Below are 19,428 nucleotides of genomic sequence, written 5' to 3'. Positions count from 1 at the left end.
AAAGTTTCTGCTTGGGCAATTTTAAGTAATTTCGAGTAACTGATGAGAAGTAATTTCGAGTAACTGATGAGTGAATCAATGAATGAGAAGTAATTTCCAAGATTTAGTTTTCATTCGATGTGGTAAGTAATGACAAACACAACTGTTCAATTCATAAACACACTAAAGCTCTATTCAACTGCACTTTCAATATACAAAAAATCAACAGTATATAATGACAACTTGAGCATATGAGGAAGATCTTTGAATAAGGTTTTGGAGCACATCCCATGTTATTGCAGTTGTAATACGTTTTTGAAGCACATCCCATGAAGCAAATCCACAACTTAATCACATTACTTATAACAACGTAGATAAAGCAATTTAGATTAAATCATCATTTTAATTTTGATACAACACTTGTAACAACTCAAACTAAAATCAGTGTTTGAACTTTAAGTCATATAACGACTTCAAACAACATGCCTAATCATCATCATTATCATCACTGATCATAAGAGAATCTAACTGATGCTCTATCTCTTTTAATGCATCTTTCAACTTAATAATTTTTTCAGTTTTTGAAAGTTTTCTCTCCAAATCTGAACTTGACCTTGAACTTGAAGTTGCACATGATATTTTATTTGGACTAGATGCAAAGGAAGTTGGTACAGATCTTTTTTCAAAGTATTCCTCATAAGCTTTTTATGTCTTCTCTCTAGTTTTGAAAGATTTGTGTATGACGCCCTTAAAGCCATTAACATGATCAGAAGCTTCACCCACGTTTCATAAATTTTTGATTTATGTCCAACAAATACAACATATGTTTTCCCCTGTATTTTAAAGAACATTCAGAATCTTATATAAACAAAATATTAGAACTTAAATCAAATGATTTACCATAGATTGTCAGTCGAAGTTTTGCAAGTTTCTTGTAAATTGTAGAACCAAAAGAATATAAGTTATCACTAGTTTCTTATACAAGGAATATTTCAACCGTTTGAGATAACTCTTCAACTCTCTAATTTTCAATATGATAGTAAATAACTAAAATGAATTATATTATTCAAACATCTTAAATTTTCAAGCATTGTGAGGTCAGTGGAACATAAAACCTTAGAATAGAAATTAAGGCATCTACTGAATAGGTCAATTTCCTTGAAAAAACCTTTCCAAATTAAATAACAACTACTCTGAAAAGTCCCAATACAAGCTACTTTTCCAAAGTTTGCAGCAGCTAGCAAGAGTCAAACATGAGAATCCAAAATTCAGCACTACACTGCTCAATCAAGTAACATAGAAGATCACCATACTCACCTTAGAATCTGACCAATCTAACTTATTTGCTAGTCGTAACTCCAAATAAAGAAGACCATAAATTGTTTGAAGGCTTGCATTTCTATGCATCCAATATGAAAAAAACTATGAATAGTACAGATGACACAAGATGGACAGCAACCCTACAGGAACGTGCAAGAGGAATTCATCACAGACGGGAAGAGAGGAAAACTATGAACAAGCATTCTCACAGAGAGGGGCTGCGGTGAGAGGTCGACAGCGAGAACAAAGGCTTCGTGGCATGTGGTCGGCAACGAGAACAACAACGCCAAGAGATGGCGAGGGCGTGAGGATCTGCCTAGTTTTGGCGGAACAACAGCGCAGGGGCAAGGACAGCTTCTCGTCGAAGGTTAGCCGAGAGAGATGGAAGCTTCGGCGGAACCACAGCACAGATCCAGCTCCGCGACGGCGACGGGCAAGGACGACGAGATGGCGGCGAAGACAGATCTGGAAGCTTTGGTGGAACCACAGCGCAGATCCAACGTCACGACGGCGAGGGGCAAGTACAGCTTAGGATCCCTAGTTTTTGCTCTGGCGACGAAAAGGGAGGCATAGATCCAGCATCGCGACGGCGAGGGGCAAGGATAGCTTTGCTCCAGAGAACCGAAAGAAGAGCAAAAGAGAACCGCATCCACGTCGCGATCCGCCAACGAAGGAAGGATCCTAGCTTTGCTCCAGAGGAAGGATCGCGTGAGCCCTAGCTTTGCTCCGGAGGAAGGATCGCGTGTTCTGTGCAAAAGCAAAAGTCAAAGAAAAGAAATAAAGGAAATCAACGTCCAACTCCGCATGCTAGCTCTGCAGGCGCGCACAGTCGCGTTTCTTAAGTCTCGCAGGATATCAGTCCTATATATATATATATATATATATATATATATATATATATATATATATATCTTCGTTGCCCAACTTTTGGATCGCGATGTTTTCTCTCTCGGTATTCTTTGAAATTAAGTTTTTTCCTCACCGTGATGGCGTCCCTCTCCGCAAGGCCCATCCCTTGCTGTCACCTGTGGGCACCATCGCCAAACGCCATTCCTTTCTCTGACACAGTCCTTTGTCAGTAGCTGTCGTCCTTCTCTGCGAGATTTGTCCCTGTGAAGGATGACATAGCTGTTAGGACCTTTGCGTCCGACTAAAGGGGTGAATAGCTATACTTCTATTTCTACCTACAAATTGTTAGCGAAAACAAGAAAAATAGAAACGAAATAATGAAGTAATGAGAAAGCAATACTAACTCCATAATTTACTTGGTCTCCACCTCTTTGAGGTGACCAATCCAAGGCACATACACACGATCAAGTTTCACTATAATCTTCTCTTTCTCAAATCAAGAACGAAGGTGAAGAAGACTTTACATGATGATTTCTTCCTCTTACAAGGTGAAAGATGAGCTTAGGAAGAAGAGATTGAGAGTATGGAAGTTTGGAGATTACTTGGAAAACTTAAACAATGTTTTTTTGCATTAGTGATGTTTCTCTCCAAGCCTCAAGTCTTTTATATTCCAGGCTGAAAAACTCCGATCACCAGTCGACTGGTAGCAAGTAATGGCTATTGTGTTGTGCAAAATCTATGGGGATTATATGCGTCATCAGTCCAACGACATTATACCAATCGACTGATACTTGTGCCAGTCAACTGGTAGCCGACCACAACTCTTAGTTTGCTTTGATATTGGGTATCAGTCGACTAGTGAAAGTACTAGTCGACCGGTACCTCTTAATATGATAATACAACACTTCAAGCATGATTTTTCATACTTCAATCAAACCCTTAACCTAAACTTATATCTTCAAGTATCTTCTATCAGCCTCATGCCCTTAAGATGCTTCCAAGCCCATGACTCCTCAACCTTGTGCTTGCCTTCAAGTGCTTCCTTTGGCTTCGTTATGCTAAGTCTTCTTTCGCCAAGAGGCCGCACCTCTAGGACTTCACCGCCAAGAGCCACACTTTGGGACTTTATTCGCCAAGACTATCTTCTTAGACTTTCCTTGCTAAGTCTTCATACATGAGCTTTCTTTTGTACCTGCTTTCTCAATATTTATGTTAGATTATCAACATTACCCAACTTAAACTTTGACTAAATATCAAAAGTAAATAATACATGGAGTAAAATTGCACCAATAATAGCCACAAAAATAAACCCAAGATCAAATAGAATAAAAGTGAACTAAAATGATATTTGAGCTTAGAATTTAGTTCAATCATATAGAAAAAAAAAAGATTTGAAGAAGAAGAAGATGCACAAACATCCCAAATGACTAAATAAATGCAAAACCTTGAACATTTAGGGAAAAGCTCACTAAATAAATGCAAAACCTTGAACATTTAGGGAAAATCTCACTGGATCGATCTTATATCACAATTCAATCACCAGATGGTGTTTTACGGTAGTGCTCATAGGCTAGCAGTGAGGAACAACGTCTGCTGGCGATGCCCATGGGTGGTAGCGAGGGACGGATACGCCTCATGGAGAGGGACAGCGACTCCCGACAAAGGATGATGTTGTGGCGAGGAATGATGTCCGGTGGCAATGCCCATAGGTGGCGGCGAGGGACGGGTCTCACAGATAGAAACAATGTCTCGATGAGGGCGGTGTCACGATAAGGAAAAACTTAATTTCAGAGAATGTCAACTCGAAAAATGTCCCGATTCAAAGAGTTAGGCAACGGAGATGAAATAAAAAAACTAAAAAAAATGTTGACGGACACCTGTCATATTAGCAGTCATCATGCACAAAAAGTTGGGTATATTTGTTTCTGATTTTAACCCTTCCGTCAGTCATTGTCGTGTTGTATTCAAATAATAATACCATAGTGGTGCTGAATTTCAAAGAACAATACCACTGTGGTGCTAGATTTCAAAAAACATTACTACTTGATTTTTTTTAAAATTAACATCGCATTTGTGTTGCATTTTAAAAATTAACATCACTTGAATACTGCATAAATCCTAAAATCAGTGCCATTGTGGTGCTTAACAATCAGTATCATAGTAGTGTTGTTACTTGAAATATAATACTATAGTGGTATTATTCTTTGAATATGATACCATAGTAGTTGACGGATGAAGTAAAATGAAAAACAAATATGCTCTTTAGGAAATATGAAAGTTTGATGTGTGTTTTGAAAATTCCAGAACTTTAAATGTGGCCTTTGTCAATGATCAAAAATAGAGATATGTTGTTAGCTCAGCCACACAAGCCAACTAAAGAAAATATGAAACCACCGTATCAGCGCCCCCCTAGAGCCACAGAAGCCAACCAAGGTTGCATTTGTGATGACGCAATTCCTTCCTCCACACCATTTTTTATCACCTTAATTTTGACCACAATTTACATATTTAAGGCTCAATCACAATGTAACTAAGCATTAAAGCCATCATGAAATCACATTAATCAGAGATCCGAGATCTTAATACATGTGGATTATTGTAGGAATTTAGGCAGTTACAAGCTTCACCAGTTTGCATGCATGAAACCAAAATGGACACTCTAGATTTTTCGGATAGGCAAATCAAAGAAGGTCGTCTACCTTCAAAATTAGTTGGGCAAAAGGAGTGTGCTTGTTTGTTCCTACATTAGTTCAGCGAGGCAGGCCTATAGAAAGATTGAGATCAAGCTCAAGGGCGCTATCTCTTTCTCTGTCTCCTTTCTCAGTAGCGGCGGCGTCTTCGTCGTCGGCAGCTCCTTTGCTCATAGTTTGGATTACAACTGCTCGATGGGTTTCCAAGGTGGTAACGTGATTGATCGGGCCATGGTTGTGAGGATCAATGCCGCGGCCGAGGAGTTTCCGCTTGATGTGCGTGTTCCAGTAGTTCTTGATCTCGTTATCTGTTCTTCCTGGTAATCTCGCAGCTATTACAGACCACCTAACCCAATTAATACAACACAACCACTGCTCATGCAAGAACTAATTAACCAAAGTACTTTCTGCTATTTTTTAAAAGAAAAATAGTAATCATCGAGAATGCATACTTATTCCCAAGCAAGTCGTGCAATTTGATGATGAGTTCATCTTCCTCCACGGTGAAATTGCCACGCTTGAGATCGGGCCGAAGGTAGTTTATCCACCTCAGTCTGCAACTCTTCCCACAACGAAGCAAACCTATAAAATATATACAAAAAAAGAAAGAAAGTGTATATATCATATTAATATAGAATCAGCAATGGAGTGAAATTAACTGAACATTCAACCTGCAGCCTCAGGGAGTGATCTCCAGCAACCTTCGCCATGGGTTTTGATGTAGGAAATGAGCTTTTGGTCTTCTTCCTTGCTCCAAGCTCCTCTGTTGGTGTGAGCCTTCTCACAACATGGAGACCTACCCATGCTTCAAACACACAGATCGATTAAAGTCGACGGAAGAAAAAACTTAAGAAATGACAGAAGAAATTAGAGAAGAAGGTGAAGAAAGAGGGAGGAAAATGGTTTGACAAATTGGAACAGAGGAGGAGGGAGAGAGAGAGAAAAGGGATGACAGTGGATTTATACGAGAGAAAGGAAAGATGAAAATAGACTTGGAATTGAATCATTTCGGTTGTTTGACTCATTTTGTTTGTTTTAGTGACATTAATGCGTTATGGCTATAAAGTAGGGGTAACTATGGGTTAGGTAGGGTTACTTTTTTGTGTGAAGCTACTGCTTTTTTCCTCTTTATTTATTTTATTCTATAAAAACAATTTGGATTTATATATTTATCCTGTCTTTTGAAAAAACATTTTACTTCTAGCCCCTCCTTATTCAAATAATCACGTGAGTGTCCATCTATTCTACATTATTACCCCATGTCATACGTATTAATCGGTCAACTAATTATATGAATATATAATAAATCCATATTATACGATTTTATAACTACTACTATATAAATAATAATATAATAATAATATCATCATAACTATTATAATATTAATATTGTTAAATATGTTAAGTTTGTCCTATCAATTTAGAATTTAAACTTAAAAATCTACTTATCAAAAAATAAAAATCGATCCAATACTTTATTTATTTGAAGATAACTTTATTATTTTACGGGTGTGGGGTCTTTTCATTAAAAAAAAAAAAAAATCTCATGTGGTGTAATGATTCAAAAAAAAAAAAATCTCTTTTGATTTTTGTCCTACCCAACTTCTCCATATTTAGTGGTTCTAGAAATCCTCACTTTCACTGTTTGTGTGTATTGTGGGAATAAGATAAGAAGGGTCACAAGGCATCCATCAAATGTGGTACAATTTAATCTTTATTTACCAGCTACTTTCCTATTTGGTGTGAAAAATTATGCACAGCTCACCATGGGACTATTGGGAATGGCATGCCTTTTGGCTTCTTGGATACTTCTCAATTAATGAATTTGTCAAATGTTTATTCTTCCAAACACTTAAAATTAATTAGGTTTGTATCCTATTTATTTTCCTACTAAATGTTCATGGGCTATAATTTCTTTCCTAATTATTTCATTGAAACAAACAGATGGATGAGAGTGAGACATGATGATGTTAATAATAGTTAGATGTACGACTTTAGCCACTATTTTATGTGAGATTAGTGTGTGCCACGGTATTGACATGATTAAAATCAGCTCATATGATTAATTGTTTATAGAGATGGTTTGACTTTCTAATCTTTGTATTAGAAACTAGAAAGGCATGGCATAATTCGAGAGACTGAAAACAAAAGGTGAACTGAGAATATTTTCTTATTCAATTGAATTGTTTTGCCAGCATAAATTAATTTAGTTCTCTTTGTGGAAGAACGATTGATTGCCACAACTATAAGATCAATCTAAAGAGCATAAGAAAAAGAAACCTATGAAATCTACTCGTGGAAGTATTAGTACAAGGCTTATGGGAGTCACATCTGAATGAAGGCCTATAATCACAACACTAAATTGCTCTTGCACTCCTCCCTCCTTTCCTGCTCACAAACTCACACAGCCTACATGGTAATGTGTCGAGACTGGTGGCTCGAGTCTTCCCATAATTTCCCATCACACCGCATCTCCTCCAGGCATGGTACTCTGCATACGCAATCGGATCCTCCGCTAGTTCTTTTACATATGAAGCCAACTCCTCTAGAGAGCTAAACTTGGATGCGTCTATTATCGAATTTGGAGGTATGAAGTCCCACACGTTAGGTGCTCCAAAATAGATGGGCACTGCACCGGCATCAAGAGCATAGTAGAGCTTCTCAGTAACATAACTCTCAGTCATGGTGTTTTCGATGGCGAGGACAAACTTGTAATGTGACATGGCGCAATGTAGATGGTCCCACCACTGAGGAACTGACTTGTCACCCATGGCACATTCTGGGTAGAGAGAGAGTGCAACATTAGGGCCTCCGACGTTGTTCAAACATTTGCCAAATGAATGATGAGTAACGAGGGAAAAGAATTTCATGGCAAGCTGGTTTCGTTGGGGAAGGCACCTAGAAGAAGACCAGTACACCAGGACATCCTGTTACAATATAAGCAGTGAAAGAAACCGGATCAAAATTCAGCAATAAATGCAACATTGATAACCATGTCCCCTCACAAATATATTGTTTTATTTTTTTTAGAATCATAACTAACAGCCATATGAATATTCAACAGTCTTTGTGCATCACAAGGTGTCAAGCATATTGCATACAATTTTAGGATCTCTCCATTGAGAATCGCTTTTAGTCATGTGCTATCAAGTAGTTTGATGCTTGAAACACATTCCATCCTTTAGGAATGAGAAGAAATTGTTACATTCAAGCAAACATTAAAAACACAGCTAGGTCATCACTTGCATACCATAAAACAGTATATCCCTATAGCATAATGATATTGAAGTAGCAGATGAAGTATCACAACTGAGGGATTGCTGCATGAACAAAAATAAAGATCTTGAAATGTGAGGTGATATCTTACCTTCCTTTTCTGAGAGGACACATGATAATTACGACTCTTGTGAAAAAGAGTCCCAGCATATGTGGATTGAACATCATCCGTGACATGGTAACCAATAAAAATATCCTCAAATCCTGAAGGTTTTCTACTGGCTTCAAGATCCATATAAACACGGAGTGGATCACCTTTCTTCCTCTGTACAACAGATATGTTTTAGAAACCAATAACTATTGTTGGAATTCAAGTGGTTACAGCAAGTATGTAGATGCACACATGAGAGGAAAATAAAAAAGGATAGTAATAAAAGAGTATGCATACATATCTAAATAATATGAGAAGAGCAGTACCCACTTAACTTTTTAATAATGAAAACTTCTCTTGATTTATTTATTACCAATATGATATGGATTGTCAGACTGATACATCCATTAGCTCATTGAAGTTTCAAGAAAATTTAGCACAAATTAAGCGAAGCAGAATTGCAAGAACAAAAATATTGCCTTAAGCTAAAATCCCAATGAGCAAAATGAAACAAGTTGTCTCCATACTACACATCCAGAATGAACAGATTCAGAGTATAAATGTATATGACATCAAAATTGATCGGTGCAACAAACAAGATCCGTTAATGCTTTTACAAGAACAGGCACTAGTTCCTGCCAAAGAAATATATACTAGGTTCGACACACTCTATGTTTGTTTACAAGTTATTTCTTGGTATGTGTTTATCCTTGGAATAATAAATTCAACACAATCTATGTTAAAATGATTACCTAATGACACATTATACAATTGTCAAAGCTTACTAGTGTAGCATCATGTGATATGTCATCCATCATGGTTAGAAATAGAATGCAATTCCAAGATTAACCATATTTGCTTCAATGATAAAATCTTTAAAATTGATGTTCTTCATTTATCATGTGTGCAGTATGTAAGTCTAGTGGCCCAATCACTCAAAAGATTGAAATCAAGGCACAAAGAGATTTAACACGAAATTTTCATCTAACAAGACTCTAGAACTAAAAAAATGTCTAACTTGATTGTGTAGGCATAAAGGAATATGAGTTCATAATTCACACTTCACACCACATCAATAATGGACTATAGCTACTCTTAGCCTTGTAGATTCACAATATGACTTGGAACCTATCTCATTTTAAATGATGCAACCATGTACACTTTGCTAGAGTTAGAGATGCCATGAAGGAGTGTACACAAGCAAACATCTAAAACAAGTAATCTTGCATCTAGATTTTCTTAAAAACCTTGTAGCTCTGATCATTTTGCAGATATTTAAGTAGTGAATATGATAAATTTTTCTTCAACGGAGAATATTTTCAATTGTCAAAACAAAAACCATATTTTTTAGTTCATTATGAAATTGCATATTCCATGACGAATAGAGCATGAGTGAGGAAGGTTCATAAGTCTGCCTATACAGCGAACTTGAGAACTTGTAACCTTAAACTATCTTAATGGATAGTATCACCAAGACACCGACATAAAAAACCCTTAAAGGAAACTATAGAGACTCAAACCATTATCAAATAATACTGAACAATCTCTTCAAGGAAAGCCTCTTATATCTCCACTGACACAACTAAGTTACATGGATCAGCATCATCCGTCATGCAAAATATAAAGTTTTTATGGAAAATATTAAATTTCTCAAAATAACTGTCTTACCGTTCACTGAATAACCATATAACGTCTTTTGCCAAATGTTGTAATCAATTTAGAGGCAAGACAAACCAAGAGATGTCTTTGAGCTAATAAAAGATCCAGCACTCCCAATATGCAGTATTAAATACAACTGATACAAAATAGAATTTATAAAGACAAGCAAGATGTACTCTGAGTCGATAAAATAATTATAAAAATAAACTTTGGCAAGAATGCCCGATACATAGGTTGAACCAGATCTAATATGTTACTCAAAGAGAAAAACAGCGATTTCTTAAAGTTAACCTTTGCCCAAAAGATCACATGGTATACTTGTTGTTCAAAATTTAAGCTGAATAACCAATCAACAAACACAGATAAGTTATCATGGAAAGAATTGTTCATCAACACAGCACAATTACCGTGGCTGGAGGCGTCACGCTCTCGAATAAAACCGCATCGGGATTATCGGCTAGGATGGACGATTTGGACCATAGACAGGTAAGCCCACAGCGGCAGGAGTATAAATTATCCATATTGTCGGGGATCCAAGTCCAACCCTTGACAAGAACGCTGATATGGCTCGCCCCGTCCGCCCTGCAATCGCCTGCGGCGCGGCCGGCCTGCAACGCGGAGGCGTTAGCGGACCATCCTGTGTGCGCAGCGCGGAATCGGCCGCATCCGACATGGGAGTCCCAGAGATCAAAGGCGGAGGTGAGATCGGTGAAAGCGAACTTTGGGCGATCAGCGACGGTGGCAGAACTGGAGGAGACGGGGAGGGGGGCGGAGGAGGAGAGGGAGGGGAGCTCGATGTAGCCGGAGAAGAGGAGGAGGAGGAAGAGGGCGGAGGCGAGCATGGGGGCGAGGAAATTGATAGGCTTCAATGTAACCGGCAGCAGCATGAGGGGAAGAAAGGAGAGCGAATCCACCCGATTTCCATTGAACTACCCAACCCCTAATTTTACCAAGACGATTTCTTAGAAAGACTTGTATGCGGACGCGTGCACACGGATGATGCCGTGATGGACTGAAGTAGCTCTGTTTGAATTTATACGTTTTACGCTAAATATTTAAAGATGCCCATTTTAAGATATATACAAATATCATACTTTCTCACTTAATGCATTTAAGTGTTGTAATTTAATTTTAGTAGAAGATTTCATACGAATTAACTAAAGTATTTAAGTTCTTACCTTTTTTATATTATTCAAAATATAATACTATGATATTTATTATTTATAGATGATAATATTGATAGATGAAATAGGTGAAAGAATAAATATTGATGAAAAATTTTAAAAGTGAAAAGTTTTATGTTTAATAGAGTAAAAATAAAATATATAAATTTAAATTTAGTAATATTAGATGAAATGAAAAAATTATTAATATAAAAATGAGGAGATATATGTAATCGAGAACTTTAAATATACATATAATATATGTAAGATGATTGAAATGAGAAAGAACATCAAACAAAATACTTCTAAAACTAAAAAAAAAATTATAAAATAATAACTAGACCTATTATATTATATGAAATTGAATATTGAAATATGACTTGAATACATGAACAAAAATGAGAATTATAGAGATGAAGATTTTAAGATGGATGTGCAGATATATAAAAATAAAAAAAATAAAAATATTAGAAAAATATTGAGATTACACCTATTGAGTGACAATTTGAAAATTAACAATAATAAAATAAAATAAAATTTATTTAAATATAAATGATAATATAATAGAGAATATAATTCAATGATTAAAAAAAAAATTCATATAATTGATCCCATCGAATGAGATAAGATTTGATTGTGACAACATATTTTAGTACTATGGGTGTTACATTTTAATCGGGTCCATAGTGAAAAAATAATCATTGTCATTTGCATCATTTGAAGATTGTGACTTGTAGGCTTTACAGTTCCTGTGCATACCATGAAGAACGTGCATCTCCATGAAGAACGTAAAATGCTCCACAAATTTAATTAAATTAAATGGCACATACATAATTTGCTTTGTAAGTAAATCAAGTAAATATACAAGTAATTAGGCGTGACAAATAATGTCTGCCCTGAAATTATCTGTTTCAATCTGTAAAAACTTAAAACTTCAACAATAAAAAATCTATTCCAACTCGTGTGGAATCGGTCTCGACTCGTAAATAAGACACTAGCTCACCTGGTCGGATAACAGGATGAGCATATCTTTACTGCAGTATCCCACTTCTTCTACCCCACCAAATGGCTAATATGAACAAAATTATGCTACCTCCTACAAGAGCTCCCACTGTTTCCTCAAACGTGATATATGGAGAATCGTACAGTGGGATGTGTATGTTTATCGCAAATATACCTGTCACAAGGATGCCAGCAGTTAGTAGAATGGTGGCCATGCTGAGGATGACTCCCATCTGTAGCAGATGGTTCTGCTTGTCATCAAGCATGATGTTGATGTAATCCTCAGTGTCGTCGACATAGTCTCTTAGCTTTAGGAACGCACAGACGTTTGTTATTAGAAGATTACACCAGAGCTAATAATTCCAGAAAACTCAGATAAATAACAAGCTCAGTTGTTGGCTTTACAGTTAAAAGAATTGATACCGTGGATAGTTTGCGTAAAGTACCATCAATCTGCATAAAGTAAGCCTCTAAGAGCATTTCAAGCTCATGGATGTCAGCGTCGAAACCACCTGCATTCTCTTTGCCATTTGCAGCATCAGACTCTAGTTCATCACTAGAAATGGAAACAAAAACAAAAGAACTGAAATTAAAATACAGCTCAAAAGTACAGAATAATAAGCATTTATCTAGTTGTCAGACGTCTCAGAACTCTCCTAAACCCATTTTGACATGTTTTCCAGTCTTATGAGCAGGAGCATAGCTACATGGAAAAGAGGAGGTGCAACCGCCCCCTCTCATTTTTGGTTAAAAAAATAATATTGTATATTTGAAAGCTCTACTTTTATTAGAAAATATCACAACTTGAAATATTAAGTATTAAATTTTAAAAACAAAATATATAATAATAAACAGAAGAATTAAATCGTATGACGTGAAGTGAGGGCGCTAAATTAAAATTGAATCGGGTTCAAATTAAATCCAACGGGTAGGTGCGGAGATAAGGATTATATGTTGGTTTTAACAAGGATTAATTTGAATTTGATTTGGTTAAGTTATGGCTGAACCAAGTTTAAGGTTTAAATGAATTCGATTAATTTAAAATGAATTAGGATATTTTTTGAAGAAGCCTTCTATTCCATTTTTCTCTCTTCCTTTGTTTCAGTATGCACGTTTCAATTCCGTCGTACCGTATGCCACCCCTTCGCTCATCTCTCTCTTTTATTTTTTCCTTTTTCTTTCCCATTTGCTTCTTCTCCTTCTCTTCTCCAACGGTAGTAAACCTACAATTTTTTCACCTTCTCTTCTAAAGCCCAATAATTTTCTTTTCTTCTCCTTTTTTATTCTCTGGCAAATAAGAAACGCAACATCAACCCTCAGCCCTCACATTTTCTCCCTCTTCTCACATTTTTTAGGGTTTTATTGGCATCACAAGAATAGCCATGTTTTGCCTTGCCTTGCTCTCTTTGTATCGTTGTCGAGCTCACCAAAACTAGTCAAGGTTGATAATGAAGAAGGTAAAGCTCTCCTTTTTTGCTTCTTCCTCCCTATCTTTTCTTCACTATTTTTCTCAAAAGCAACGGTGTTCCAAGAGGAATAAGTTATTTCTTTCTTTTTTCATGTTTCATTAATTGAAGGATAGTTGTAAAATATAAACTTTATTTTATTAAGTTACTAGTTAGGATGGTTATTTAGATCGCCATGAAGATTTCATATGTAGTAATGCTAAATATTATGAGGAAGCAAGATCACAAATGATTTTTCGACTTTGAGTCATAAATAAGCTTTGAGGATCGATGGATCGTAGTTTTAACTAGAACCACGGACTATGGTTGAAAATTTCGAATTTAAGTTTGTTTCGGCTCCTTAAATTCAAAATTTAGGCTATTGGAGTGAAAATTGATCCACATTAATATTTGGAATATTTGAAAATTGCCCTTTCTGGTTAAAAATCCTAACTATGCCATTGTTCATGAGAAATATAAAAATTTATCGAGTTGTTTCTCTCAACATTTTCATCTTGTTTATGTCACAAGAGATGAAACTGGAACCTTAAATTATCACTCTATATACTAACACAATTGTCATTGGACTTTCTCATACTTCTAAATCGACGACATGTGCAGTTAGAGGGGGTAGTGTTATTATTATAATTATCTTTTTTTTTTTTATGGAATTACTCTATTTTGTGCAAAGCTGGACATAGGTTAATATTAACTCTCCAACATTAGGAAGAGAAATAGAGTTGATAATTATATGAATGTTAGTATTTATATGTCTAGTCCAACATGTCATTGGATATTAAGTTATTAAGAGTTATTTTACAGACCTATATGAGTGTAATGGTTCTCTTATCATCTAGAGTATGATACTAATTTATTCCTCTTAAGTCTCACAAATTACCATTCTAAGCTTGCTTGCTTAGGTACTGGCGCTATAAATGGAACAAGTTACTGAAGCTGATTTATAACAGATAAAAGGTCAACACATTATGCTGCGATAATATTGAATTGACAATTATTTTCGAATGTGCAATAACTACAGAAACGGATAATAAAATGAAGTCACCTTCTTCCCCTCTTTTCTTTACTAATAGAATGTTCATACCTTTCTTCATCGGGTTTAACAGAGTTTTCAAGTTTTGATGATCCCCTTTCCGACTGATGGAGGAGCTTCTCTGTCAAGTGCATTTCAGCCATGTCCATGTCATCATCCAATAAATGTTCAATTTCATCCCTTACCTATTAAAAATTTACAAAAACCATGGTGATGGAAAACCCAAATGATGGATATTGTATGAAATTTGCCATTTCAAGTCCACTATAAGGGCATAATAACACATATGAGAGAATATGATAATAATAACAAGTATAACTCAGACAGATTGAAGTTACAACTCTGTACTCCATGAATACAAGTGATTAGATTAAATGAAATGATGAATGAGGGTTTTCATGGTAGCTACCATAAAACAATTGCTGTAACAAGAGTAAATAGAAGAGTATATGTTTTGTCAAGCTAACAATAATTGTAGCAAGCAATCATGGAGGAAGTTTGTTATTCTTCAAATTTCTGGTATATGGAAAGACAAAAAGTATCCAGAAATATGGTAAACCACTATGACTGAGAACCACAACTGTTGGAATATTTTCAATACATATGAATCTAAAGAATTTATGATATGGGCATTCAACATAGTGTTTGCTATTGCTACCAAGATCTATATCTGAACAAGAAGATAAAACATATGTAAAAACCGAGAAATGAAGTTCAGTAAAGACAATATTCCTTCATTCTAGCAATATGTAATAAGTACAGGAGTTAGACAACTTTCTCCTATCACCCTGAATAAATTTTCACCATAGCATGGAAATTTATTCTGGGCATGAGAGAAATTCTTTATGACAGAACAAACACGGGCCTTGCAATTCTAAGTTCCCTTCACCTTCTGCACACGCACTGATAGTGCAACCAAATGATTTTTTATCTGTCTAACTCGCTCAAGATTCAGAGAATTGATTTGAGAAGTCAACTCATCTAAAGTTGGATATGCCTCTTTCTCTAGTTTGGAAGCCTGAAAAGAATACAAGAACTCAAGGTCACTGCAATTTGTAAAACGAATGTGTATGGGGTACAGAACTCGAAAACAACAGCATAACAAATGCTATGGGTCATGAAGTCCACTGAGCATGCTTTTATGCAATAGAAGACAAATTCAGAAGAGAATCCTAATTTAGTTTTAAGCTTATTCATATCCAATCTTTTATCATGATTGGTTCCTTTAAAATCAGAATTTCAAAATATATAAGTCATTCCATTTTATTTATTTATTTTTAATTATCACCAAAATAATATACTCTACTGTCAAATTAATCAGAGGATAAATTCTATAAAGGCACAAGATTATGAATCAAAGATATATTGTAGCATGGACTAAGGTATAAATTCAAGAGATAGCTCATTTATAGGCACAAGGTTAGAGGTTTAGCTAAGATAAGCAGTTATGAGAATAGCTAAGTTTAACACAATGTGACCAATGCATGGAATTTATTGCAGATAATTAATACATGAAAATCATTTATCATACAATCACTCCAGTTGTCCCTTTGTTTTAACTTTTAATGAACATTTAAACATCGCCGTTATTTTCTTTTGATAGTTTTATAGAAATTTAAGCAGAATAAGAAAGAGACACTTAGTCATATAGTAAAATAGACCTCTGATTCTAAAAATTTGCAGGCAGATTCAAGGCACACTTCAAGTGCTCTGAATTCAAAAGGTAAAACTTTTGTCCCCATATATACTGCTTCATCCGTTTTGATCCCAGTGCTGGGCTCCTGCCTGTCATGAGCTGACATGAGCGTTTGCAATGTCATACAATCATTTGAAGAATCCCTCGCAGTCTGTGTGGGTGATACACAAACATCAGGAAATGGAGGAGATCGTGAAGTGCTGACATCCTTCCAAAAGACAGAGGACCAACAATTAGCCAAGGGTCCAACATTAGCACAAATTAACGAGTTAAAAAGTCAACTCATTTTTTGTATGGATCAAAAAGTCAACCACAAGATGGAGAGTTGGTGTTCCGGCGCAATGCATGATCCAGACAAGATTTTTCTCGGACAATCAGTTAAACTATTACATACAAACTTTGTAACTTCTACATGCTGATGAAGGGCATATGCTATCCAAATTACAGCGATCATAGTTAAAACAAATTGCGTTAAGTAGTTTTCATCATTTTTTTAGAAGAATAAGACTCCGAATTTGCAAGTGATTAATGTTTGAATTACGAGTACAGAAACAGTAAGCATAATTTCTTATTAAAATAACTAGACACTACCTGTTGGGGGCTGATCGAAGTGGAAACCCTATATTTGAGATCCTGGACAAAGGCGGCGACCAGGGGGTCCCTGAAGTTGGGGATGAGGACCTCCGTGGCGGTGACGATCACCCGAATATGCTCCAGTTTGATCACAACGGCACGCTCCCGTCCGAGTATAGTGGAGGGGTACGACAGCAGTGTGTCGAGGACTCGTAGATCGCGGGAGGGGAGACCCATGCGGCGCATGATCGAGTGCTTCCCAACCTCCTCCTGGTACGACCACCCGGACGCGGAGACGACTAACCATTCCCTAACAGGACCCGCCTTCCTTCGCCCGGTCGTTGGGGCTGGCGGCGTTGGTGGCGCGTCGTCGACGGCGGCAACGCGAGTTGAGAGGGGGCCTTCTGCCTCGGAGCGGCGTGTCTCCATCAGCAATCGGACAGAGGGATCGCATCTGTTGGTAGTACAACATGACGTCGACGCTGGTCGCTTAGCAGGTGGACGGGCGGCGAGAGCAAGACTGGGGAAGGGCTATGCCGGGAAGCGTCGCCGTTGCCTACTGGTGAGGGTTGACAACCTACAGCCTACAGGCGGCAAACGCGCCAGAGCCAGGCCGTTGCAACATATGATCCGGCAGCCCAAGAGCAATCCCATAAATCTGGCTGGGCCATTACTTTTCGGTTATGTTAATTAACGAAGGAAGCAACGAGGATGCATCGTGGCCACTAGAGTTTTAAGCGTTGACCGCTGATTGGACTCTGTCAATTGTGGTGCAACGTAGGGGAGGGCGCAGGGGAGCAACCCCTTGGCCACTGACTCGACTGTGGAGCTCCCTAGGCGTCGTGCAAGGGCGGCCCACAGGAGAACAACCCCTTGCATATAGGCATTTGTTCCCCTTCTTGTGCCCAGCGTTGATCACTGATTATATTGTGGTCCCCCTCAATTGCACACGGCGTCACGTGAAGGGGTATAGGAAACCAACCCTTATATACAGGGATTTGTTCCTTGCTCCTCTTGTGACCTAAAGGAGGGGTCATAATACAACTTTAACTATTTATTATGTTGTGGGTCTCTTCAGTCGTGAATAGCATCGTGCAAGGTGCACGCGCAAGGGAACCATTCTTTACATAAAAAAATTTGCTCTCCTACACCTTTTGCATAATGTTGTATGCAACTATGAGAGCTCGTAATGCAACGTTACCTGTTGACTGCATTGTAGGGGTCCCTCAGTTGTGTAGGGGAACAATCCCATTACATATAGTGATTTATTCTCCATGCCACTAAGTGGGACCCACAACATAATGTTGACCGTTGATTGCATTGTGGGTCAACATTGCACGCTTTTTGTTTAAAAAATTAGATTATGCTCTTGATTATGAAAATATATAAAAATAAATTTAAAAATTTTTTATGACAATTAAAAAATAGAATGGAAAATATTAAAAAAAAAATTTCACGTTTTCTTTATTTTTATATATATTTTTATTTTATTTGTATTTTTTGATGTTTGTTATTTTTTTCATTTTTAATTATTTAAAAATTTTTTTATTTTTAAAGTTTTTTTTGTTTTTTTACTTTTTACTTTTTTTTTAAATTTTTATGTTTTTTTACATTTTTTTTATTTTTTAGATGTTTTTTATTTTTTTATTATTTTTTTACTTTTTATAATTTATAATTTTTATTTTTACATTTTTTATGTTTTTTTATTTTTTCTCATTTTTTAAAATTTTTTATGTTTTTCTATTTTAATTTTTTTTATAATTTTAATTTTTTTATTGTTTTCTTATGATTTTTTTTACTTATTTTTATTTTTTATTTTTTTCTAATTTTTCATTTTTTTCTATACGTTTTTCTTTTTTGTCACATTTTTTTTCTTATCCGAGAATATTGTGGGTAAAAAAAATTCGTTAACCCTGGAATCAAGAAAAACCTCAGTTTTTCGAGATTATCCGATTCCTGATTGCATGGCCCTTTTGCTGACGTGTCGGGCATGAAACATTACTCATGAATCATCGATTACCTAAACCAAACAGAGTTTTTGTTGATAACTTTGGATGGATAACCAAGGTTATCAAGAATAACCCCCAACCAAATGCATGTGTTTGGTTCAAGTTATCATGTATAATCTTAGTTATGTGATTACTTGGTAATCACATAACTAAGGTTATAGGGAATAAAACATAACCAAATGTTGTTTGATTCAACGTAGGTAATGCAACAAAAACTTGTTTGTTGAAGGTTTTAATAAATAACCTAGTTTAATATTTTACTATATTACCCTTAGTTACACAACCAACCATATATTATTATTATTATTTAAACTTTACGTTTTTTAAAAAAAAAATTCATAGTTTTCTTTATTTTTATGTATTTTTTTATTATTTTATTTCTTTCCATTTTTTAAAATTTTTTTAAAGTTTTTTTAATATTTTTTACTTCTTAAATTTTTTTATGTTTTTTATTTTTTCTATTTTTATGTTTTTTTATATTTTTTATTTTTATATATTTTTTAATTTTTTTAAATTTTTTTATTATTTTAATGTTTTTTTATTTTTTTAAAATTTTTCTATTTTTTATATTTTTAATCGTTTTCCCATTCTTTATTATTTTAAAATTATTTTTAATGGTTTTTCT

The 19,428-nt window shown here is 35.8% G+C and overlaps 3 protein-coding genes across 6 annotated transcripts; all 3 read right to left on the bottom strand.

The window, feature by feature from the left end:
- Positions 1 to 4,624: 4,624 nt before the first annotated feature.
- LOC122031978 (myb-related protein Zm38-like) lies at positions 4,625 to 5,819 on the bottom strand. Its single transcript, XM_042591212.1, has 3 exons — positions 5,510 to 5,819; positions 5,291 to 5,420; positions 4,625 to 5,184 (listed from the first exon to the last, which is right to left on the bottom strand). The coding sequence occupies exons 1-3, from the start codon at positions 5,640 to 5,642 to the stop codon at positions 4,899 to 4,901; spliced, it is 549 nt and encodes a 182-aa protein (XP_042447146.1). The 5' UTR covers positions 5,643 to 5,819; the 3' UTR covers positions 4,625 to 4,898.
- A 1,285-nt stretch (positions 5,820 to 7,104) lies between these two features.
- LOC122032165 (alpha-(1,4)-fucosyltransferase-like) lies at positions 7,105 to 10,852 on the bottom strand. The gene is made up of 3 exons (XM_042591428.1): positions 10,272 to 10,852; positions 8,206 to 8,379; positions 7,105 to 7,765 (listed from the first exon to the last, which is right to left on the bottom strand). The coding sequence occupies exons 1-3, from the start codon at positions 10,749 to 10,751 to the stop codon at positions 7,196 to 7,198; spliced, it is 1,224 nt and encodes a 407-aa protein (XP_042447362.1). The 5' UTR covers positions 10,752 to 10,852; the 3' UTR covers positions 7,105 to 7,195.
- A 955-nt stretch (positions 10,853 to 11,807) lies between these two features.
- Positions 11,808 to 17,446, bottom strand: LOC122031985 (magnesium transporter MRS2-F-like). Of its 4 annotated transcripts, XM_042591227.1 has the most exons (7): positions 16,813 to 17,446; positions 16,187 to 16,429; positions 15,415 to 15,543; positions 14,577 to 14,710; positions 12,435 to 12,585; positions 12,205 to 12,337; positions 11,808 to 12,123 (listed from the first exon to the last, which is right to left on the bottom strand). In XM_042591227.1, the coding sequence occupies exons 1-7, from the start codon at positions 17,221 to 17,223 to the stop codon at positions 12,059 to 12,061; spliced, it is 1,266 nt and encodes a 421-aa protein (XP_042447161.1). In that variant the 5' UTR covers positions 17,224 to 17,446; the 3' UTR covers positions 11,808 to 12,058. The 4 variants fall into 4 exon arrangements, with proteins under 4 accessions (XP_042447161.1, XP_042447159.1, XP_042447160.1 ...); XM_042591225.1 differs by having other exon boundaries at positions 11,808 to 12,337; XM_042591226.1 differs by having other exon boundaries at positions 11,808 to 12,337; positions 12,453 to 12,585.
- Between the last annotated feature and the right edge of the window lie 1,982 nt (positions 17,447 to 19,428).

This window comes from Zingiber officinale, chromosome 11A (genome assembly GCF_018446385.1).
Source record: "Zingiber officinale cultivar Zhangliang chromosome 11A, Zo_v1.1, whole genome shotgun sequence".
Classification (NCBI taxonomy): domain Eukaryota; kingdom Viridiplantae; phylum Streptophyta; class Magnoliopsida; order Zingiberales; family Zingiberaceae; genus Zingiber; species Zingiber officinale.
This window is presented reverse-complemented; position numbering and strand designations above follow the sequence as displayed.